At 41.9% G+C, this 24,843-nt stretch overlaps 1 protein-coding gene across 1 annotated transcript; it reads left to right on the top strand.

Annotated features, from left to right (window-relative positions):
• The first annotated feature begins 16,809 nt into the window (after positions 1–16,809).
• LOC128312703 (uncharacterized) lies at positions 16,810–18,016 on the top strand. Its single transcript, XM_053207717.1, has 3 exons — positions 16,810–17,082; positions 17,190–17,548; positions 17,877–18,016. The coding sequence occupies exons 1-3, from the start codon at positions 16,810–16,812 to the stop codon at positions 17,920–17,922; spliced, it is 678 nt and encodes a 225-aa protein (XP_053063692.1). The 3' UTR covers positions 17,923–18,016.
• Positions 18,017–24,843: the final 6,827 nt, after the last annotated feature.

Below are 24,843 nucleotides of genomic sequence, written 5' to 3'. Positions count from 1 at the left end.
AATTAGCACTTGAGGTAAATTCTACATTTATAGAAGTTATCTTTGAACATTCCTTAAGTTACCCACAAATACATTACACTCTCAACAACTGTCAAAAAATACTATCTTTGGGTTAGCCCGATAACCGGTCTTACTCCGGAAATAAGGTATGTTGTATGAAAAAGATCTTTAAACTGTGTAATCCTAGTCAGTGATGGTCACATCACGGGTCAAGAAAACTGTTACTTCTCTGCCCTTTTCCACAGGATGCAGAGTTTAAGCTGCCTCGGTTAAATGGGATTATGATGTGACTCCACTGGTTGAAAGGACAGGTCCTGATAAATGTTGCTACTTGACAATGATCCGCGGTATGAATATGCCATCAGTGATCAGGTGTGAGATGAGAACAGATAACAATATTTGTTTATCTCTGTGCTAGGCATGCCATCACATTAACCCCCCCAATAACCCCAGGAGATAACGTATTATTATCTCGATTTGAAGAAAACCTAGAGGTAATATTCAGAGAGATGCGTATCTTCTTTGGCATTAAGTGATCGGCCTAGACAAGAGGCAAAATATGTTCTCTTTAAAGGACAGTAATCTTAGAACTGTACATATTCTGACCTAAAAAAAATCAGAAAATGGGGCGATTACCCTAAATAGCATAATATGAATATTTACATGAAAACCATTGCAAAAATACTTCCGCTAGAAAAGAAAAAGACCTGTATTATTCTCTTGCTTAGAATTCTAATATAAAATAATTCATGAAATTCCTGAGAGCATTCAGAACTGAATAGGTGTATTTTCTACTTGATGGATTTCTATTGTTTCCACATGTATACACCAATTAAAACAATTTCAGACTTAATTTGATATAGCATAACATTTCAGTTTTGCAGAGCATGTTTTTAACATTAGACTTTGTCCCTCTGTGCATGCTAACCTTCAAAAACACTTTCTAAATCAGTCCTTGCCTGATAAATATGTCCATTTGCTTTAGTTTTTTGACTCATGTTCCATAATAATTCTGATTTTTTTTTTCTGAGCCATAAATTGGAGGCACGGGAAGAGTGAACCCACTGGGTTTTCTTTCCTCTTTGTAAGTTTACACGAAGGTGAGGAGACATGTCTCTCATTAAGTAGATAGTAACTCCTTAAAGTTTTTGGAACCAGATGGACGAAATGATAACCTCCCTGTTGATTAGAATGTCTGATTCCTTCTAAGAGACCCTAAAGGAAGCCAATTAGCATCAGCAGATGTGTGTGCCGTGGGGAAGAGGAAGGAAAAGAAGGCAGTAGTAGCTTTTCGGGAGACGTGGCTGGAAAGAAGATAAGACCGCTGGTGAAGGGGGACGCAGGGGCTAGGCTTTGTTTAGAAAGTCAAAGGACACGGCGCAGCACTGGGGTGGTGGAGGGGGGAATGCGGAAGGGCAGTCCCAGACTTGAGGGATTGCTGCTGGGTATGGAAATAATGGGGATACTACACACCCAGGTGTCTGTCAGGAGTTTATGCCTAAGAGGTATGAGAAAGCAGGAAAGCCCTCTGCTATCACGATGTCTTTCATTCTGAGACTGTACTCTGGAATCAAACACTGTCAGGATGTTAGATCAAAATATGGCTACAAAATTTTTCAGGGCTCAGCCCAGCTCCCCCAAAATTCTGAGCACAGCCCAGGCCAGCGCGGCTCAATACAAGGATAATGAGAGCCATGGGGGCAATTTAAGATTTTATAGTAACTACAGAACAAGAAAAAAGAAACAGGAGAGATTAATTTTAGTATTATACTTTAACCCAATGCCTAAAATATATTATCACTTCAACAAATAACCAATATTTTAGAGTATGAATGAGCTACTTTACATTCTTTTCCTGGTACTAAGTGTTTGAAATCCTGGTATGCAAATTAAACTTACAGGCTACAGCACGTATTCCATGGGAGCTAAATTTTTACTGGGAACGTATGATCTGTACTTAGATTTCATAAAAATTATAGTTGAAAAAACAGATTCACATACCTAATTTCCAAACATCCTTAAATGTTTTCCAATAACTGAGGCAGGTAACAAAAAATCATTTCTGTTAATATTCACATCCACATTGACAAGACTGATTCATCGTTCCTTAGAATAACCACTCTGTCTTTGAAGCAAAAGTAGCTCAGTTTCTAACTACATCTACCACATTAAGTAAAGTTGTTAACTCTTGTGTCAGCTCAATATTATCAACATCAAATTCAAAGAATTTCACAGGTTGAAAAGCAATTCTAAAACTTTATCAATATCAAGAGTGTTCCTCAAATTTTTCTCCTACTTCTTGCAGACAATTTACATAATGTTGGCAATTACAATGAAAACTCTCCTGTATACTGATCCAGATTAAAACGGTGTAAAGTAATTATTATTGATTTACACTATGAACAGTTTCAGTTTTGACATAAATTCTTGTACCTGCCTAGCTAGGTTGCAAACACTTCCTTTTCTTAGAACTTCAAATTTTGCCTATTTTTCTGCAGTGTGATAGAAGTGAGAAAACATAAGTTCCACTGCTGTTTTTCATCTTTCTTTTTGCTTCAAAATATCTTTATATGGAGGTAACAATACGAGAAATCTTTGTAAAATTCCCCCATGACTCACGTAATGAGCAGTAGCAAAGAACACAAGATTTAATGAATCCATCGTCTTTGCTTTCAATAGCTCCATAAAATAGTTCATGATCTTTGAATAGAAGTATACCGATGGTCTTTAAGTTTACATTTGAGTGACTTCAACAATTGCATTCATGACACTTTTAAGACCCTCAGAACACAGAGTGCAAATATCTCCAATGTGCACCTTACAGTCCAATGAAGCTATAAGGAAAACATCAGTCTCCTGCTTTAAAAATTCCAATGTATTTAAATTTTTGACCTAATGTAACTAGAAACTATTAAGACAGAAATTGATTTTTTGAAACCTATTTAAAATTCTTCTTAACAGAAGGAAGAATCCAAACTGTGTACAACACAGCTTAATTTTCTAGGTCATGAGTTGCTAATAGTTTATGTGTGTGTGTGTGAACTTGGAAGGCCTTTTGAAACAAACTGTAACTAAGGTATTGTGAGTAATATCTCATATTGCATGACTCATCCAAACCTAAAGAAAATATTTCCATTTCTCAGATTTTCGACCAATTGATCTTTAATATTTTTAAAAATTTGTGTTTTACTGGTAATTGTTTGACGGTTTCATTGAAGATCTTTTTTATAAAATATATTTTTTAACCTTTTTCTTATAACTATCTAACAAAATTGCCGTAACAGAAATAATGACTTCTTTTACCATCTAAACATGATTTTTTGTGTGCAAGTATTCATTTTATAACTTGTCAAGGTTACAAGCTCAGCTCCTATTAAAAATCATTTAAAATGTGTTTTTTAGACATTTAATTATCAGACTTACTATACATTTGCTAAAAACATCTCTGAACATTGTTTTTTTGGATTTGCCCAACAAAATGTAATTGCCTCGTATTGTTACATCTGCACATATAGTCAAGTTTGTTTGTTTGTTTACCGTTCCCATCAAAATGCTAGTTCTTCCTTTCCAACGGACTTTGCATCAGATATACGCCTTTATTTTAAATTTGAAAAGCGCTAAAAATAAAGTGTAGTTTGATTAAAATATTTTAATCTAATTGCCAGTTACGATTTGCATACGTATTACTGTAACTCGCACTGCCTAAATAAAAAGCTCACATAAATACATTCCAAAAATCATCGCAACTCAGTCAATCGACACTAATTCAACTGACGGTCCATGTGTTCGTAGCACCAGGAAGGATGTGCTATCAACACCTCCATGAGGATGCCGCCGTATCTTATGCAGTCCCATGGTGAATGTGCAAGGAGTCTTACCAAAACTACAAAGCTGTGTTTCACAGAAAAATACTTTACATTGTTTCAGTGTTGAAGGTGAAATGAATTAAAATCAAATCCAGTTCTTAGTCTTACCGGTTTCTCGGTCACATTTTCAAGTGCTCGCTAGCTGCTGATGGCTGATGGCTCTCAGTGAGTAGCACGGCCCTGGAAAAGAGAAAGCGCACATTGTTTGCTTGCTTGTATGGTGGAGAAGGGCGTGATTCTCAATTCTCTCCCCACCTACTGCTGACTGCCTCCCTCAGCGTGGAGTTGATGGGACAGGCTTCCGGAACAGTTCGTCAGACCACGTCTGCTCATCTTTGACCGCTCACTGCCAACAGTCCCATGGTTGGTGTGGCTCTCTCTCTTGGACTTTGCCCCTGCACTTTCTGCTCTTCTCCTGCTTCCACAGGGAAAGTGACCCAGAATCCGGCCCCTTCATGCAGACCTGCCATCCTGAGCTCTCAGCTAGCCCGGGAAGAATAATTTAGACTGATAGATAAACTCATTTATTCCATTTTGCAAACCACTTGGCAGTAACAAGAGGGCCCTAAAAGAAGGCAGAAGGTCTACTTGGTGCTTGAGTGCAGATCATCTGTGAATGTCCAGTCTTCCAGCAAGTTCCAAATGGGGGCAGTTAGTAGGAGTCAACCCTAACAAAGGGGTGGGAATTAGTTTATCATCTGTTTGTCTCTTGTGAGTATCTCCTTCTCAGGAACTTCATGGAGTCAGAGTGATTAGACTCAGTAAATCCTAGATTTCCTAGCTAAATATCAGTTGATGGTAGCCCAACACCATGCATATTTCTAATAACTGCCATTTTACTTTAACCTTGAGTTGTACTGTCATCTTTGTGATAATGACCCTGGAGAAAAAAGATGGGAGTCCCTTTATTAACTTATATATACATGATACTTGGCACAGGATTATGTCTTTATTAAGACAATGATTTTTACTAATTGTAGTGAGAAATTGACAAATTGTGAGGTTTATAGAAAGAACTGATGAAGATGTTAATTAATAATATTCCATGGCTTGTCTTAAGCCAGAGTCAGAAAGGTCCCGTGAAGGGTCACATTTGATTTATACTCATCTCATCCTGATGACGGAGGTTGTATGGTTTCTCATTCCACAATCACCCCAAGGCCTATTGTTTAACCCCTCTTGCTCCCGAAAATAATTAAGACGCCCTGAGCCACCACTGCCACCTAGTGGTAATTAAAAAATGGGTTGATCCAGAAGCGATTCCCTCCTGTAACCTTTTCTTGTATTAATTCTGTCTTTCCATATCTGACTTCAGTGAATGTCCTCCATGCTAATTTTTATTACATACGCTGAATGGAATCTGATGTGGTGGCTGGGAGTCCACTTCTAGAGCTAGACTTTCAAGGTTCACCTCCTCACCCTCCCCAGCTCTGTGGCCTTGGGCAAGTTGCCTGTGTTTTTGTCTCTCAATACCCACATTTGTAAAATGGAGTAATATTAACACCTATCTCTTGAAGTTGTTTTGAAGAGTTAATTATACAGTTTATGTAAAGTGCTAAAATTAGGAGCTGGCATAGAGAAAATGCTCTAAAATGCCAATAAATAGCAGATGCTATATACACATATCCTTTTTCGTCCCTTTGTACTTCCCCTTTTTCTTCTCGCTTTGGCTCTTTTTCCATTTCTCTCAAATCAACCTAAATCACATCTGACATGCTGTTATAATAAATAATTAGAGATATTGCCGTGTAAGAATGTACTTTGACATGAAGTTGGGTGTAACTAACACAACTTACAAACCTCTTGGCAATACCGTGAAGACCCATTCAGAGTCTCTGGTAAAATCCTCATTGGCTTCCTGTTCTACTCTGTTCAAGCTACTGTAACAAACCACCACTAACTGGTGGTGTAGAAACAACAGAAGTTTATTTCTCACAGTCCCAGACCAAGGAGCTGGGACATCCGGTGTCAGGGGAGAGCCCCACGTCCTGGTTCACGCACTGCTCTCCTCCTGCAATACGCTCACTGGTTACAGGGATGAAAGAGCTCTGTGGGGTCTTTATAGGGGCACCAATACCACTCGTGGGGGCCCCACTCTCATGACCTCATCATCCCCCAAGGCTCCACTTCTGTGTAAAATCACGGTGGGGGTTAGGATTTCAACATATGAATTTGGTGGGGGGATACAGACATTCAACCCGTAACACTTTTTAAACTTCCTCTTTTTAAAAATCATCATCTATCAAGAAAAATTTTTCAAGTATATTTTTAAGTTTATTTATTTTTGAGAGAGAGAGAGGGAGAGAGAGAGGATGGGCAGAGAGATAGAAAGAGAGAGAATCCCAAGCAGGCTCCGCACTGTCTGCATAGAGCCCGATGTGGGGCTCGATCTGATGAATTGCGAGATCATGACCCGAGCTGAAACCAAGAATTGGACGCTAATCAACTGAGACACTCAGGCACCCCAAAAATTTTAAATATTTTATTAGAATTTGTCGGGTGTTTTTTTTTTTTTTTTTTTTTTATTTAACATTTATTTATTTTGAGAGAGAGAGAGAGAGAGAGTATGAGCAGGGGAGGGGCAGAGAGAACGGGAGACACAGAATCTGAAGCAGGCTCCAGGCTCCCAGCGGTCAGCACAGAGCCCGACCCGGGGCTCAAACTCATGAGCCATGAGATCATGACCTGAGCCGAAGTTGGACGCACAACTGACTGAGCCACCCAAGCGCCCCTGTTGCTTTTTCTTTTTAATCAAATCAATGATTTAAAATTATTTGAAGTATGTGAAACATTAAATGAACACTTTCTTGCTCTACAACCTTCAATCCAGAGAGGAAGCAAAAATTCTCCTTGGCTCCATCCACCCCAATTCTACAAGCGGCCCTAGACACAAAGATTATCCCTTTCATGTATTTCCTTTAGGTCTTTCCCAAGCATTTCTTAAATGTTTGTTTATTTTGAGAGAGAAAGGCAGCGAGTGGGAAAGGGGCAAAGAGAGAAGGACAGAGAATCCCAAGCAGGCACCGCACTGTCCGTGCAAAGCCTGACATGGGGCTCTAACCCACAAACCGTGAGATCATGACCTGAGCCCAAATCAAGAGTCAGACAGTTAGCCGACTGAGCCACCGAGGTGCCCCCCGCCAAGCATTTTTTCATCACCTCCCTCAAATATTTGGAAAATTCCTAACTGACTCTGGACACTTCCACGCTGGTCATCCCCACATGTCGTATACAATTCGCTAACCCTGGGCTAGGGGGCTTACGAATGTCCCCAGGGGATGGATGGCAGGGAGCTGTTGTCTAAGCCAGCAGATGTGCTGCCCAAGGCCCCTCTACCTTACTCCCTGGTCCTATCAAGAGGTTTTCTCCTCTTCAATGTAAACTCTAGTCTTCTAGCTCTTTTCTCTCTGGACCCGTTTTCCTAGTCTTGTGAGCAGAAACATGGTCTCTTGACATTTGGGAGCAGGAAGCAAAAATCTTCCCATCTTAGACTTAAGTCACCAGTTTCTTTAAACTTCTGCATCCCTGTGGACTGAGAGTGCCCTTAAGGTTCAAGTGAGAGAAAGAGAAATAGAAATGTGTTGACATGTTAATCTGTCACACCTAGATTTATGCACATAAATATATATATATGGTTTTGTCTTACCAGTTTTTCACACAAATATCACCACTGTGTAGATATTATTTTTTAGACTTTTTAACTTAACAACCTTCTTGACATAAATTTGAAAATATTTATGGAGCATTATTACATAGGATAAGGAGTTCATGAATTAGGAAGTACTCTAGTGGTTAAGAATGTCTTTTTTTTTTTTTTTACTATTTTTTAGTTCTAATGTGGTAAATTTAGCAATTTCCTTCAACTTTGCTATCTCTAAACATGTGCACTTAACTTGCAAACTATTAACTTACAAATGAACCTTATCAAAATAATCTACTAATAAAGAGCTGACCTGTATTTATGGAATTTTTTTAAACCTAGCTATTCTTACTTATTCCCTCAAAAAACTAATTGCCTTTAAAACCTCTCTTGTGGAAAGGCACCTGCTGGGATGAGCATTGGGTGTCGTATGTAAGTGATGAATCACTGAATTCTACTCCTGAAGCCAATACTGCGCTGTATACTAGCTAACTAAAATTTAAATAAAACAAACAAACAAAAACAGCAACAACAACTTCTCTTGTGGTATGGTTCCAAAATAACCCAAAAAATTCCCTTAAAATACACAATCATATTTTAAGTATTTTGTGAGTGCCTTAAAATATAATTTGATCTTTCTACACAAAAATTTATATAAGGTGTTTTGTCATTGTCCCCTGTGGTAAATTGTATCTAAGGAGTTTTCCCACACAGAGTTATTTGAAATCAAATGACTGCTTTGTCTAAATGAAAGTGGAATTAAGAGTGAAGCTGTATTACAGTTTATGAACCAATTAGAATATATATTTAATTCCTACTTCCTGCACTCAGTGGTATGTACAGAGCAAGTAGCTGAAGAAAACTCATTATTATAGACAAATACTAACAGGCAAATTATGTTAAGTTTTAAACAACCTAGAAAGCTCACTACAATACTGTGTTTATTTTGGCATATAAAAGCCCACTATGTATAAAGCCCACTACAGTACTGTGTTTATCATGGACCCATTTTTCTTTTGCCTGAAATAATTCCCACTTTTTTATTCACAATGTATAGAACAAGTATTGATAGCTTTCTAACACTTCGGAACTTTCCTTTAAAATCAGTATTTGTAAATGACATACAACTGCCTACTGCAAGTGTAAACATTTGTCAAACCAAAAATTTAGAAAATTCGGCTTTAGAAAATTTAATTTGGGGTGCCGGGGTGGCTCAGTAGGTTAGGCGTCCGACTTCGGCTCAGGTCATGATCTTGTGGTTTCTGAGTTCGAGCCCCATGTTGGGCTCTGTACTAATAGCTTGGAGCCTGGAGCCTGCTTCAGATTCTGTGTCTCCCTCTCGCTCTCTGCCCCTCCCCCACTCATGCTGTCTGTCTCTCTCTCTCTCTCTCTCTCTCTCTCTCTCTCAAATAAACATTAAAAAAATTTAATTCAACTGTACTTTTAAACTTTTTTTTAAAGAAAAGGGAAGTATGAATCAAGTGACTGACCCTTTAAATTGTATGAGGTTTTGGGGTGCGTGGGTGGCTCAGTCAGTTAAGTGTCTGACTTTGGCTCAGGTGATGAGCTCTCAGTTCGTGAGTTCAAGCCCCACGTCGGGCTCTTTGCTGACAGCTGGATCCTGGAACCTGCTTCGGATTCTGTGTCTCCCCCTCTCTCTGCCCCTCTCATACTCTGTCTCTGCCTCTCAATAATAAATAAAGGTTAAAATATTTTTTTAAATAAATTGTACGAGGTTTTTAAGATGGAGGCAGGGAAGGAGATTTTACAGTAGCAATTGCTACATTTGCCAATTATGATAGTAAATTGGGTTTTCTTATTAACATATCAGTACTTCACTATTCTTTAGCTTTCTAATAAACTCAATACTGCATTCAAAATATACAGGACAGTCAAAGGTTTGGGTCCCTTTCATTTCACAAAAGTCTTTGACCATCAACCTGAAAACTATTTATATAGAACAGATTTGGAGAAAACCTTCTCACGTACAAGGGGCCACATCTACACTACAGGCACATCTTCCAGCATCAGAAGGTTGAGCACAAGTAGGGTGGGAGAGAGGAAAGGATGAAAGAAAACAAGAAATATTGTTTTGTGTCAATTTGTTTTTCTACTAATGTAGCACTGAAAATACCACTGCACTTACAGTGGTCAAGAAAATTATGTTTGGGTTAGTCAGTAAATTGGACATTCATCTGGGATATGAAATCACCCACTTTGTTTATTTTTATTTTTTATTCTTGGCACAGTTAGCACTTGGCCAGCATCTCCCGATGTGGTCACGGGGTAAGTACTTTCGTGATCTCATTTTTGCAATTACTATCTCTTGTTCCCAGGTAAGTGGTTAAAAAAAATGCATGCTGTGCATTTGTAGATCCTGAGTCTCTCTCAAGGGCTAACTGGTTTACATGCAGCTTTCTGTGGTTAGCCACTTAACGTGGAGGCTGTCTTTTACCTCATGATTCATGATTCATGGCACCCTTCTCACTATATTAGGTCTTAGAGCAATTGTTCTGGTGTGGTTGAGCATGTAATTATCTTCTCATCATTTCTGTTTTTGTCTCCCTTTCTGCACCATTCTGGGATCTTGCCAAGGTGACAGGAAAAATTTTAAATTAATGTAAAAGTTGTATCATCACCATAAGCTGAAGCAGCAGTGCCCAAAATCCAAACATTCACCAATCAGCTCTTCTGGAACTCTTGGATATCACGTAATGTTATGACATAAAGAATTTAAGTACACTTCTGTGGTCATTCTTTCCTATTTCCTTCCAGATATCAACATCATTGTAAAATAATGCAAGACTATGTACATCCAAGTATAATATAATTGGTCTTTTAAATTTTGACATTAAATCGGTCGCTATTTAGTGATAATACACACGCACACACACACACATACAACTCTCTGCTGAGTACTATGGAAGATATAATACTTAGAAAGATGACAGTCTTCACAGAGGAACATGGCGGTCAAAACCACAGGCAGCTCTTTGACTGCTAGGGAGGGTCCCAGTCTCTGCCCCTCCTTTTCTAAAAAAGAGAAAGTCTGCCTCATATGATTGCTGGGGGGATTAAGTAACATTTGTTTAGCACCTAAACAGTGCCTTCAATATAAAAAGCATATTGTTAAGTACTATTACATTATTACAAAGCATGTCCGTTGGCAAGTACTGAACTTCATGGGCTAGACCCTGGGAGCATAGACATTTGGAAATCGAAGTCTTCTTGAGTGCAGTGATTGTCAAGAAAGCTTTTATGGCCTTTGGGCTGGGCTTTAAATGAAGCAAGAAGGGCTTAGGACAGAGGAAATTAAGAACAAAAGTAGAAGGTGACTTATCATCAGGAACCAGGAAGACCCACTGGCCAAGGAAGAAGGGATGATGTGATAAGCTGTGCCGTGTGGGATTACATAAAATGAAGGCAGAAAGTGGAACGTGTTGAATTTTTTGTACTTGCCAGTGTAGCTTTTGAATTTTTAATATAAACTGAGAAACTCTTCAGAAAGGCCTTTCCTTTTTAAGGAGGGCCTACTGTGTTTAAAATTGTGTTTTAAGGAGAGCCTATTGTGTTTAAAGGAGTTCATGGCCTGGAGACTCAATCCTGGAATCAGAGATCATTCCTACAGATTTTGATGGTCTTTGCCTGGGACAACAGTCAACTTATCTCAACAACCAGCCTGCTAAGACGAGAACTATTTTAAGAGAACATGAGCTTTCTGAGAACACTGGCCTGAAAAGGACAGGAAGAGGGAAGAGCTCCCCTGAGGTGGGAGGGGGAGAACTACAGACAAAGTAGGGTCCCAAATATTCATGGATGCATTTGCACCATCACAGCGGTGGAGCCTAAAATAGAATGTGAGACCTGTAATAACTAACTTTGTAGGGCTTTCTTCATTCTTAATGTTTCACTTGTTTCCAAATTCAGTGCTTTTTGAAAAGAATACACCCTTATCCTGAGGAACCCTTTTGTACTGTTGGTGGGAATCCAAACTTGTGAGCCACTGTGGAGAACAGTATGGAGGTTCCTCAAAAAGTTTAAAAATAGAACTACCCTACGACGCAGCAATTGCACTACTAGGTATTTACCCAAAGGATACAAAAACGCTGATTCGAAGCATGTTTATAGCCGCATTATCAACAATAGCCAATTAGTGGAAAGAGTCCAAATGTCCATCAACTGATGAATGGATAAAGAAGATGTGGTACACACACACACACACACACACACACACACACACACACACACCGGAATACTACTATACTACTTGGCGATGAAAAAGAAAGAGATCTTTGAAATCTTGCCATTTGCAACAACGTGGATAGAACTGGAAGGTATTATGCTAAGCGAAATTAGTCAGAAAAAGATAGGTATCATATGATTTCACTCATACATGGAATTTAAGAAACAAAACAGATGAACATAGGGTAAAAGAATGAAAAATAAGACAAAAACAGAGAGGGAGACAAGCATAAAAGACTTAAATATAGAGAACAAACTGAGGGTTGCTGGAGGGGAGGTGGGTGGGGGTGGGGTAAATGGGCAATGGGCATTAGAAGGGGACTTGCTGGGATGAGCACTGGGTGTTATACCTAAGTGATGAATCACTGGGTTCTACTCCTAAAGCCAAGACTATGCTGCATGTTAACTAAGTTGAATTTAAAAAAATAATAATAATATACCCTTATCCTCTTAAAATCTCAGAAATACTGAAATCACCTCTGCACACTTCTTTTTAACTTTGGGTACAGACCAGACCCTATGGAGGAGACAACATTCAGTACCTTCTTGCCGTCTGGGCACTGCCCGGCCTAGGTTAGGGCTTAATTCACCGCTAACTCAAGGACAGACCAGCGCATACCTGGAAGTCCTCCACTGAGTCAACAGCATACCTCACTAATGACTGGCTAGACAGGCTGGTGTTTCTTTAAAGTGCCAGCCATGTATACATCATTCTTTTCCTCCCTGAAACAGAGACACCCTTGTACAAATGTGGGCCAAGTCCAAACTCCATGTGATATGTGTCTTCTCTTACTCAAACATCCATTAGTTGGGTACAGTGGCCAAGAAGTCCTGGAAAATTATCTGACCCTCTACACATACTTATGTCAGTTCTCCCCAAAGTAGATCAACGCACAGTAAATGGCAAGTAGCAGCATAATAGAATATGATTCAAAAAATAATAAACCAGCTTACCTGCTCCAAGCTCTCTTTTCAACTGGCCTGAAAAAAGTCTGAGACTTCTGCCCAATTCTTACATGAAAGCATTAACTTCAGAAAGATGTAAAAACGTGCTATTTAAAAGTATAACATGTCACCCATAATGACTTTAGCAGGATGAGGGACTGAGGGAAAAAGACAGAGGACAGGTTAATTTTGTTCTGACACATGGAAACGAGGATCTAGAGGATGATGAACTTTCCAGAACCTCCAGGACAGATCTGCCATACACTGAGGTCCCACAGAGAAACAGGAAGCTCCCCAAAAACATTTGGATGGGACAAGAATCAATAAAAACATATCGAGCTTATTGAGATGATCTGTGTTTATTTTAAAAAATTATATGTGGAATATATTTATAAAATATTATTTTGTCACTCCCAAAGCAGCAGACCTTTTGGATATAAATTGCTCTTATTTTGTACTGGTCCATGTGATGTCTGGACACCAAGTAAGATCTTATTCAAGAATGCACTTACATTGATGCTGTGAATACTGTTGACAATACATCCAACGTACTTTTAGATTTCAAAGGAACAACGCACAGGTCTGGAAAAATTAGTCTTATGATATCTATCTCTAAGAATACTTTTAGCTATTAAAGATATATGTTTATCCAGATAAACTCATATGATCGAAGTAATTCTAAGATTTTATAAAAAGTTATAATGGACTAAATGATCTATAAAGCCTATAAGTTTATTTCACTTCTCTGAGTATTCAATTGTTCCACATAAAATGAGTAGGACAAGGAAACTGGTTTAAAATGGAATGAAATACTGAGGGTTTTTTTACTATATATCTAAACACAAACAAAAGTTATTTTATTCAGAGGAAAACAGTTTTTTAAGTTTCATCAATTTGTCCAAGAAGGGTTTACAAAAGAATTTTGTATTTTATTAATGAATGAATCACCAGGAAGTACCTCTTCAGTGCACAACTGCTTGGCCATCTCAAAGGAAGAAAGATATACATGTTTAAGCCATCACAGGACACAGAGACATAAATATAAAAGATCCACCAAAAAGCAGGCTACAATAAACAATACTAAACACTGCAAAAATAACAATGTTGCCAAAATACATTTCACTGAGGGTTCTATCATACCACAGGCAGACTTTGCCCACTTTAGAGTATAAAACATTTTTCTGGATGCCAAGCCACACTCACAGCTAACCACATCACTTAGTGCTCTCAAACGCTGGGTCAAAGGAAACAGACAAAGAAAATCTTGAGTTCACTCCTCATAAATCCCTACAGGTTTCACTCCGGCATTTTGTTTGAAAAACGAAGGTAGGTGTAACAGTGCGGCTCCAACCCATCCGAGTGGGTCGGTGACACTTGTCAAAATTTCAAAAGAATTGTTTGCCGTCCTTCCAAAGATGATGCTCCAAAACCAGACAAAACCGGACAGACTTAAAAATCCAAAGAAAGCACATGCAAATTAGAGATTACCAAATGCTGTAAACTTAGCCGAAGAGCTTGCTGAAGGTTACATAACTTGTGCCTTGTTATTTTTGTCTACCAAGTGCTGAAAGACTCTCTGGGACGTCTCTTTCCTCTTATTAAGTTTGAGGGAAATCAGAGGTTTCCTGGGAGGAATGGGGTAAAGTTGATCATTGGCATTAGGTCTTGCACATTAAGCCTGATGGGTAACATTTGATGTGCTGACCGCAGTCTCACTGTGCTAGAGCGTATATCCAAGTCTGGAGCATACAGGGAGTCCTGGAGCTCCGTGACAGGTCTGCGAAAGCTGCTAAAATCATCATATTGTTCACTTTTTGTCTGGCACAAGACGGTAAGCTGGCACAGCTTCCAGTGCACCTGTAATGGAGACCATACGCCATGTGTGTGACTTGACAAAAGGGCAAAGCTGGCCACTATCTGGCTTGAGTGTAAGCTAAGCACGTGTCTCCCGAAATCCTCTGCACGCACGTTCCACTATTTTACATCACTTCTATCATGCATTATTTTTAAGAGTGGGAGTTGGGAACTCTGCGTAGATATTGTTGCAGGACTTTTGACCTCAATACCCAGGAGTCGTTGTCTTGCCGTTTCGAAGAACAAAGGGGTGGACACAAAATGAGCAGCAAGTGAAAGTTTATTAGAGTATAAGGTCAGAGAGTAAGAGTACTAGGAAAGCTCTCTTTATAGAGAGGGGGCATTGGAAAGTGAATGCCCGTGACTATAGGCAAGGGTCCCTGTGTCACAAGGCTCTGGTCAGCACCCCCTCCCCTTCCCCCAGTTCGTTCTCAGGTCCTACCCTCACTGGCTGGATGGTTCTAGGTGTTGGGTTGTCCATTCCTGATTGGCTCGTTTCCATTGTGTGCGGGGTGGTCTATGGCCATACCATTCCCTGTGGGTCAACATCTTACGGTCTACTTATTTTTAGTCAGGTCTTTTGTCAAATTCCTCACGGGAACCTGAGTGTGGGTAGGTGGGGTCTGTTACATTCTTAAGAGGAACCTTGCAACCAAGGGAGTGTGCTGTGGTCAGACACTCCCAGAACTGTTCCAAAATATGTCTTTCCCCACCCAGGGACCTCAGGTCCTAATCTTTCCCTCTCTGCCTATTTTATCCTGTCTTTTACTATCCTAATATCTGAATAGAAACTACGTAACAGACCTTTCAGACCCTATATCCCCTGCCTTAGAATCATAGAATTATTAGCTTTTAAAGGGCATTACTGACAACTTAGCCCAACCCCTACACCTCGTTAGGTGAAAGTGCTGAGGCCTGAAAATATTTCTGACTTCTCCAAATCAGTTATCGGCATATTAAAAATAGTATTCATAACCACTGTCTCAGTAAACACTGATTGGCACTTTATTGTTTTTCACTACTGCTGCAAACGCAAATGCTTCACACGTCCCCATCTGACAGATGGACACACTGAGATGCACAGCAAACGACTAAGATGCTAATTCATGGCAGAGGTAAGGCTCACATTCAGGCTTCTGATTCCAAAGCATGCTCCCAACATCCGTATTATGGCGACGGTTAGATTATTAAAGTTTCGTGGAGATTTAATCGAATCATAAGTGCCCACAAAATGCAGAGGAAAGACCGCCCTGCATACTCACAAAACAACCGATCTCAAAGCAGTCATTGGATGGAAGATTTCACTGTGAGCATCCCCTGTGCAGATTCAACTTTCTGAAGGTTTTCAACTGACAAGGAGACTTGCGGGAAGCTGCCGTAAGGATGACGCACGTCTCGGCCACGGAGGCCTGAAGATGGTACTTGTCCTTGGATAAAGTCAAAGTTACTTTCTTTTCCTGACTACTGAGTGACCATGTAGAAAGGAGACACAACCTGAGCAGCTGAGAGAAAAAAAATGGGACAGAGGGAAGTCTCATGTGGAAAGTTGGGAAATGACACTGTGTATTTTTATGACACTATTTACTTTCTGACACTAAAAACATTAAGAAATAACTATACTTTCTATTTCATGTGGTCTCAAGTTGGGGTGACCCTGCTTTTGAGGTAACACCTTAACTATATTTTTCAGGAGGCATCCGCCTGTTGAGAAAAAAAAAATATCGCTTTCCTTTTGAGAGTGAAGTGAAGAAAACATACTAAATTCAACCCAAATACTGTTGCTTGAGAGATATAATTTTTATTAATCGGCGTTATTGCTGGAAAGACAGTGGTGTTGTTGTTGTTTCCTTCAGAGTGATATTTACTACCGTTTGTCTTGGTTTGATTTTACAGGAGATTCCACTCAACTTTAATTTGTGCTATTTTAACTGTTTTACTACAGTTCTCACCCCTTTTGAGAAAGAAGGTATTCCTCCTTCCCAATTTATGGGATTCCTTTACTACTTCTTTCTAGAAGAAAAATAAGGTAGGTTGCAATTACTCCCCTTGGAGTAACAGTTTAGGAAATCAGTGCTGACTCCGTCCCTTCCTTTGCTCAGGTTTGCGAGGCCTTAAAAGGTCATTTAAGAGGTGAGATTGTAGGCACTTCCTCGCTGGGAGGAGGCGGGAGGAAGAAAGCCTGTCTCCAGAACGGTAACAGCCTCAGGAGGAGGCTGTCTGCACGCCCTGCGCCCAGAGGTCAGCCGTGCTCCTCCAAGTCAGATGGCGGCGGTTTGCTGGGTTATAAACTCAGGCGTGGCCTCGCCCAGGTCTCCCAGAGCGCGGTGTAGGCCCCACTCCCGGCGCGCCGGGGGGCGCTGGGCAGCAGGGGACAGGGACCACCGCCAGGGACACAGCCCCTCAACCTCTGAGCAGGCAGGGGACGCTCGCCGCAGGGGGCCGGGAGGGACTGGACCGGAAGGCTGCACGTTCCGCCCTCTGACATCACCTCCGCCGAGCCTCCCTCTCCGAGCGGAAGGGCGCCCCGTCCCCCAGGCGCGCGTCGGGTCCCCTCCCCCCCTCCGCCCAGGTCTCCCACAGCCGGGGTGGGCTGCTGGGTCTCCCTCCGTCACGTCACACGTCCCGGGCGCCCGTCACCACAGCCTACCTTGAGTCACGCGGCTCAGGTCAGCGGCATCCGGCAGGGGGCACCGCCGACGCAGCTACCACGAGTCCCAACGCGGGCAGCCCCCCTCGCGCCCGAGGTGGACGCGGCCTATCGGGCGTCCCGACGCCACGTCACGTCACCCTCCTCGGGTCAGAGGTCAGCCGCCCGCCTCTCCTCCGTCGGGCGTGAGCGCCGCCCTGGCTTCCTCGTGATGCGCACGCGCCCAGCTCGGGTGTCTCCTCGCGGGGGCGCTGTGTCGTCTCCCGCCGTCACCGACGGCGTGAGCCCCGGGCGGCGAGGCCGGCGCTTCCACCACAGCCTGTCGTCCTCACGGTTCTGCGAGGCGTCCCTGTGGTGAGTCGGTGGCCGCGCCTCACTGCCGGCGGGACCCCGTCCCGGGTGGGCCGTCGGGGAACGTACAGCGGCGGCGGGGCGGGCGACCCCCGGGGGCTTGGCCCGGGTCGCCGGGGGATGAGGGGCCACCGCTTTGCTAGATCATTTCACGCCCCCTTCCGACGCTTTTCTAAGAAGCTTCTGAAAACGCAGGGCGAAAACGGACAGTGAAATTACGAAACAAAGTAGATGGCCAAATCGGTATTCAAGCCAGCGGCGATTCATTCTTGGTTTTTCAGTTGCTTCCGGTTGTATTTTTTTAATTTTCAATTTTTTTTTTTCTTTTCAGCGCTAACATTCGCAGAGGCGACCTAAGTCGTGACCACTTCCTGTGACAACTGGTTTCAAAGATGATCCGCGCGCAGCGGCGGGGAAAAGAAAACAGAGAAGCATGACGTGACCCAGGACCGTAAAGAGGCCGACTCACGGCATCCGGGCCTCCGCCCGCAGTTGTGACAGCCCCCCACCGTTCTTTCCAGAGAGTTGCAACACCTTGTCTCAGCCCGGAGTTGAACCCCGAACTACAAAACCTGAATCCCGCTGCTGTCGCCTGGCCACCCCTTTCAGAAGGTAATGAATTTCAGTTTCTCACGGTCGCCTGAGGCTCAACATGGGTGAGAGCGTTGCCCGAGACCAACCGTGGGAGGGTAGTGTAGCCGTCCCTGACGAACGCCCGCTGCCTCCAAGGCCTGTGCTCCTGACCACTGATTGTATTCTTCCAAATAGGACCAACCAATAAAATATTAAGTATATTGGTAAACGCCAGAGAAAAAGAAAAAAAAAAAAATTAGGGAAGATCAGGACAGAGGACTATCAATGAGAAGGTTGGTCGGGGACCTTCTCGGGAGAAGGTGACATTTCAAGGAGGAAGAACCGAAGGAGGGAGGGAGTGCGGAAGGAGCACCACACAAAGCGGGGGTGCGAGTGCACAGACCCTCAGGTGGGAGGCCCGTGCCTGGCCGTGGCCCTGGGGCAGGGAGATCACGGGAGCGTAGGGGAGGCTGCGGAGAGCAGGTGCAGCGCAGCCTTATGGGAGGCGATGAAGACTGCATGTTGAGCAAGGCGGGCAGTGGCTGGAGGGCTTTGTGCATCTGGGCTGTGTGTGTGTTGACTCAAATCGTTGAATGGTGGACTCTTTTCCTGGGAAGAAAGAATTAAAAACATACACCTCTAATCTCCTTAGAATGACTATAGGGAAGCATGTTGTTACGGACTGAATTGTGTGCCCACTCCACCCCCCCCCCCCAAAATTCGTACGTTGAAGTCCTAACCCCCAGAAGCTCAGAATGTGACTGTATTTGCAGATGGGACCTCTGCACAAGTGATGAAGTCAAGATAAGGCCAGCAGAGTGGGCCCCGATACACTATGACTGGTGTCCTTGTAAGAAGAAGAGATTACGGGGGGTGCCTGGGTGGCTCAGTCCGTTAAGCGTCCGACTTCAGGTCATGATCTCACGGTCTGTGAGTTCGAGCCCCACGCCGGGCTCTGTGCGGACAGCTCAGTCTGGAGCCTGCTTCGGGTGCTGTCTCCCTCGCTCTTTCTGCCCCTCCCCCATCATGGTCTGTCTCACTCTGCCTCTCAAAAGTAAATCATTAAAAGAAGGAGGAGAAGGAGAAGAGGAGGAGGAGAAGGAGGAGGAGGAGGGGGGGGGAGGAGGAGGAGGAGGGGGAGAGGAGGAGAAGAAGAAGAAGAGATCAGGACACACAAAGAGACACCAGACGGGAGCTCACACGAGACACAGGCCATGCACACGCTGAGAAGAAACCCGACCTGCTGACACCCTCACCCTGGCTGTCTAGCCTCCAGAGCTGTGAGAAAATTTATCTCCACCGTTTAAGCCCCCCAGTCTGCGGTATCTTGTAAAGGAGGCCCTAGTAAACGGATACAAATGCCTTAGTAAATCATACGATCAAGTGCATGTTTTCCTGGGGGGAGTGAGCCCAGTCAGACCACAAAACAACAACAAACATACCTTTTCTTCCTATTCTCCCCCCTATGAAGATGAATAATATTTTTATATATGATATATATTTCATATATATTTTTTAGTGTTTTTTAATGTTTATTTTTGAGAGAGAGAGAGAGACCGAGTACTAGTGGAGGAGGGGGGGCGGGGAGACACGGACTCTGAGCTGTCAGCACAGAGCCCAATGAGGGGCTTGAACCCACAGACCGGGAGATCATGACCTGAGCTAAATAAAGTCAGGCACTTAACCGACTGAGCCACCCACGTGCCCCAATTTCATATATATTCTTTAACATAAATATCTGGGCAGAGGATATCCTACCCCAGTGTGGCAGGTGGAGACACACTCAGGTGTTCAGCTTATTTTACACATGCATAATCTCGAAAGGAACTGCTTCACCTAAATTGCCACTAAAGCTTATTATCTGTAAGGGGGCCGTTGTAACTAACAGAGGTTTATTAACCATTTTCTTACACGTGCTCTAAAGCAAATTCTAATTTCTAGATTTTTTTTAGTAATGATGATTGATTTGTGTTTAGTTACCTATGTTTTGGAAAGTGTTGGAATTGAGTTTGGTCCAAGTAAAGTCTTCTTGAAATGATTTAGAATCTTAAAATATTGTTCATTTTATTACTTAGAGAAACTTCTTAATTGTTCGTCTTAAAACCTCCTTTTTGTCCTGAAGACTCCGTACTAAGGCAGAGCATGAATTGGGGAAATTCTGGTGTAGCATTTCTCTGACAAAACCAAAGAAAATGAAGAAAAGAAGGGAAGGAAAAAATGCAAATAAACCAAATACATGAAGAGCCTCTGTGGTTGAGATTATTGGGAGAGGGTGAATATGGAAATCTGTCTTTAAGGTACCTCACTTATACTTCACACATGTGTGCACATACGCATGCATACACACACATGCATACACAAACACGCACACACATCACATAGGGTGTGCCGGATAAAATACAGGACACCTGGCGAAATTTGAATTCAGATACAACAGAAACTTGTTTAGTATACATACGTCCCAAATATTGGCTGTATTTTTATTTTCTGAATCTGGCAACCCTCCCTCTGTCATCCCCTCAGTGGTGTGTGGAACTGGGCTGTTCAAGCTCGAAAGAGCCAATTGTTCAGTATCCTGGAATTTTGCAGCCTGGTTGACATCAAGTTGGTAGCTTGAAATCGGACAGGATTGGAGTATTAACACCGCAGAAAGTGGCAAAATTTAAACATCAGGGCTTTTCTATTTGAAGAGCTGGCTGGTGAGCAGATACCAGAACACCACTGCTTTCCCTGAATGAGTGGGCGACTCACAGCACCATCTGAAACCATTTCTTTACTGGAATAAGAATAACTCACAATTGCAAAATACTTTGCAGTTTACAAAACTGTTTCACACCCTTTGCGCCTCCCTGAACGCTTACAATAACTTTATGTTTCTGTTTAGTTAATGGATGGGGGGAAAGTTTCAGGGAGATAATATAACTTCCTTGAGGTGAGCAACAGGTTAGGAACCAAACAGTGAAAGAAAGAAGGACGGAGTGAGGAAAGATGAAAAATAACCTCCCAGATGACTGACTTACTGCAGAGGGGAAAACGGGTCTGTAGAGTAGAGATCTGATTGTAATCACCTTAACAACCAAGGGCTCAAATGAGGGCTAATGTGACATTGTGTCAATCCTCATGAGAAACAACATGAAATATACAATGTCACTGATGACCTATTCTTGCCACAAGGTTTACCCTGAATCTAATCAAGCCTATAGACCTAAATTTCAATTCATAGGAAATACAAGAGGTAGAAGAACATATTACACAATACAACGAGGAAGCAATTAAGCAGATTTGGAATGTGGAACGTTTTATGGATAAAATGGTTTGGACTTTTTAAAAACTAAAAACAAAAATTAAAAAAAAGATGGGTGTGTAGAGGGAACCGTTCTCTAAAAGAAACTGAAAAGATGTAACAGCACATACAATGTATGAGCGTAGATTGAATTCTTCTTTAGAGGAAAAAAAGAGCTCAAACATATATCCTTGGCATATGTGGGGAAATCGGAATATGGACTGAATATTAGATATAGCCAGGATTTTGTTAATATTCTTAGGAACGTTAATGCTATTACACTGATGTAACAGAAGGCTTTCATTTTGAAGAACTTAAGGGTGAAAGTAATTATGCTGTCTGAAGTCTATTTTCAAACATTTCAGGAAAAAAAAGTGTGTTCATGTAGAGAAAGATGTAAAACAAATATAGCAGAATGTGAATTGTTAAATCTGTGAATACAGTGTGCACTGTCCTAGCATTTCAAACTTTTTGATTGTTTGAAAAAATTCTTTAAAAAAGTTGAGGCTATTAAAAGAAACGCACCAGCACTGGATGTGGAACAGGCGCAAAGAGAGCAGACACTGGTGCAGATGGAGGGGCAGTGGTTGAGAGGAGAGAGAGAGAGAGAGAGAGAGAGAGAGAGAGAGAGAGAGAGAGAGAAATTACTCAGGTCTCGCTAGGATTGGCCATTAAGCACTAGACTGGCCACTAGAGACACACCAAAGTGACATGTATTGACTTATTTTTTTGTTACTGGGTAAGATACATGCTTATAAGATCAACCAAACAAAACTTTCTGAAATCATCCAGAACCGTAAGCAGGTTCAAGACCCTTGCTACTCTTTTGATCATACAGAGGATAGGAAGCTCATGAGATTAAATTCCATTGCAAGAATACAAGAAACCTACATTCCTTTCTATTGCTCAAACAGCCTAATATTTATTTGTTTCCCTTTTCATCTTTTTCTCTGCACATTGCATATATATTCTAGGACTTTTTTTTTAATGTTTTATTTATTTTTGAGAGAGAGAGAGACATTGTGAGCAGGGGAGGGGCAGAGAGAGAGGGAGACACAGAATCAGAAGCAGGCTCCAGGCCCTGAGCTGTCAGCACAGAGCCTGACGTGGGGCTCAAACCCACGAATAGGGAGATCATGACCTGAGAGGAAGTCAGTCACTTAACCTACTGAGCCCTCCAGGTGCTCCTTAGGGACTCTTGAAACAGCAGTCAGCTCTCAGAAAACCCTGGCCTTGGCTCATCCATCCTCTGATGAGATGCACCTCATCTGTCTGGTCCTGGTTCTCTGTCCACATTAGTGTTACTTGGGCATCCCTGCCCCTTGTCCATAAGCCTTTCCATGTCCAGCTGTCTTTCAGTTATTTCCCCACTCCTCCCAAGGGCACAGGAAACGTGACAGTGCTCTGTCTCATGACTCCATGGGGCCTCTGGATATACAGTGGAGCTGAGGCCATGTTCCCCAGTGACCCATCTGACCATTTCTGTCTTACAGCCCAGGGCCATGCTGCTTAAAGCCACAACGCTGGGCTCTTGCCACCTTATTTGTGTAAGATTTAGGCCCCCTGTGTGTGAATTCTTTCACTTCCTGTCTCCACTCCCAGGCTGATGGCCTAGATGAAATGCAGGGCACAGGTCCTTTCTCAGGGATATTATCCTATCTACACTGTCTTGCTTTTCTTCCTCCCCCCCTCCTACCCCCTAATCTGGGAAAGTTTCATCTGATTTTGGAGATAAGACAAAATCACTCAGACTGCTTATTCTCCCAAATCTTGTTTATGCTCTTAGGCTTTCAAAACTCACAAATAGGGGTGCCTGGATGGCTCAATCAGTTAAGTGTCTGACTCTTGGTTTCAGCTCAGGTCATGTTTTACATTCTTTTTCTTTTTTTTTTCACGCTAAATCTTTGAAGCCCAGAGTGTATTTTATACTTACAGCATATGCATCAACTAGCACTGGCCATGTTCGAAGTGCTAAATACAGTAGCTACTGTATTAAACAGTGTGACTCCCACATTTTTTTTCAAGGCACAAGAAAATATCAGAACCTCGAAAAGTGAATAGTGTTGGGGCGCCTGGGTGGCTCAGTCAGTTGAGCATCGACTCTTGATTTCAGCTTAGGTCACAATCCCGGGGTCATGGAATCAAGCCACGTGTCAAACTCCATGCCGAGCATGGAGCCTGCTTGTGATTCTCTCCCTTTGTCTGTCTCTCTGCCCATCTCCCTGACTTGTGCTCGCTGTTTCTCTCTCTAAAAACAGGGAAAGACAAAATTTTTTAAAGAGAAAATGTTATTTATTTTTCTAAGTGGATGAAAGACTTCCTGATGTTTGTAATATTTTCATTTGATTCATGAGGGCAAACACATGGTAATGAAAATATCTATACATCACACACACAAACACATATGTCACCATAAGCCTCTATCATGGAAAACTATGCTTTTAGGTTTATGCAGTTTGCTTTACATTATTTTTGCATTTATCCATGATATGGCTTGTCAGTAGTAATAAATAAGAACTATAACTAAACTCTGTAAATATATAGGGTCCTTGTTAATCAGATGATGAGAGTTTCCTGGGAGAGAACACTAGGTAGGGGAAGAGACAGAAAATGTCAAGAGAAAGAGAAGCTGAAGATATTTTGAAAAACTGGGCTTTTTCTATTTCAACTAGTGTTTCCTGATGACACGTAGCTGCATTGTTTTTGGAAGGCAGGGTCAGTATAATTTATGAAAACTGGAAGAAAGCCTAGCATCTAGGAAAGTTCAAGTGAAACTTTCAGCATTTAAAAAGGAATGAACTATGTAAGGAAGCATGGCATAGCCATTTTAAATGCAGTGGAGACACCATCCCTGGGGGTACATTTAAAGGCTATCTGTATACATGCTTACCTAGCGCTCCGATAGTGTGTTTCTGACATGTCTTAGGAACATAATATTTTCATGTCAACACGGCAGAAGGTGCAACTTGTTGAAATCTGGCACTACTGTGAAATATCAAGTAGCTGGAACATAGGTTATCTGATTTGAATTCTTTATATGCTGTGATCAAAAGTCAAAAGTATGGCACTCGACATTATAATTTCCCCCAAGTTGATTTACGTTACATAATGGTTCCCACAAAAATCTGGGATTTGTGCTTTTTACAGGTATCCCATGTTCTATAGCATCCATCAATCTTTAAATTCCTGGATGGCTATGATAATCTCTTCCAGTGGCACCGCTATTTGGTGATCAGGCCATTCTTACAAATGTAGCCAATGTCTAAGTAGTTCCTCAAACTCAATTACTTTGTAACTAAAATGGTGGCTTGGCAATCGTATGGTAGGCAGCTAGCAATTACACTGGGAGCCAGCTCAGTTTAGTCCTTTCTAAAACCTATAGGTTGTTCAGTAATTTATTATGATGCTAATCTGATCAGTTGTATAAAATTGACTATAGGGT

Source organism: Acinonyx jubatus, chromosome D2, assembly GCF_027475565.1.
Source record: "Acinonyx jubatus isolate Ajub_Pintada_27869175 chromosome D2, VMU_Ajub_asm_v1.0, whole genome shotgun sequence".
NCBI lineage: Eukaryota > Metazoa > Chordata > Mammalia > Carnivora > Felidae > Acinonyx > Acinonyx jubatus.
Note: the sequence above shows the minus strand (reverse complement) of the source record. Positions and strands in the feature narration are given on the sequence as shown.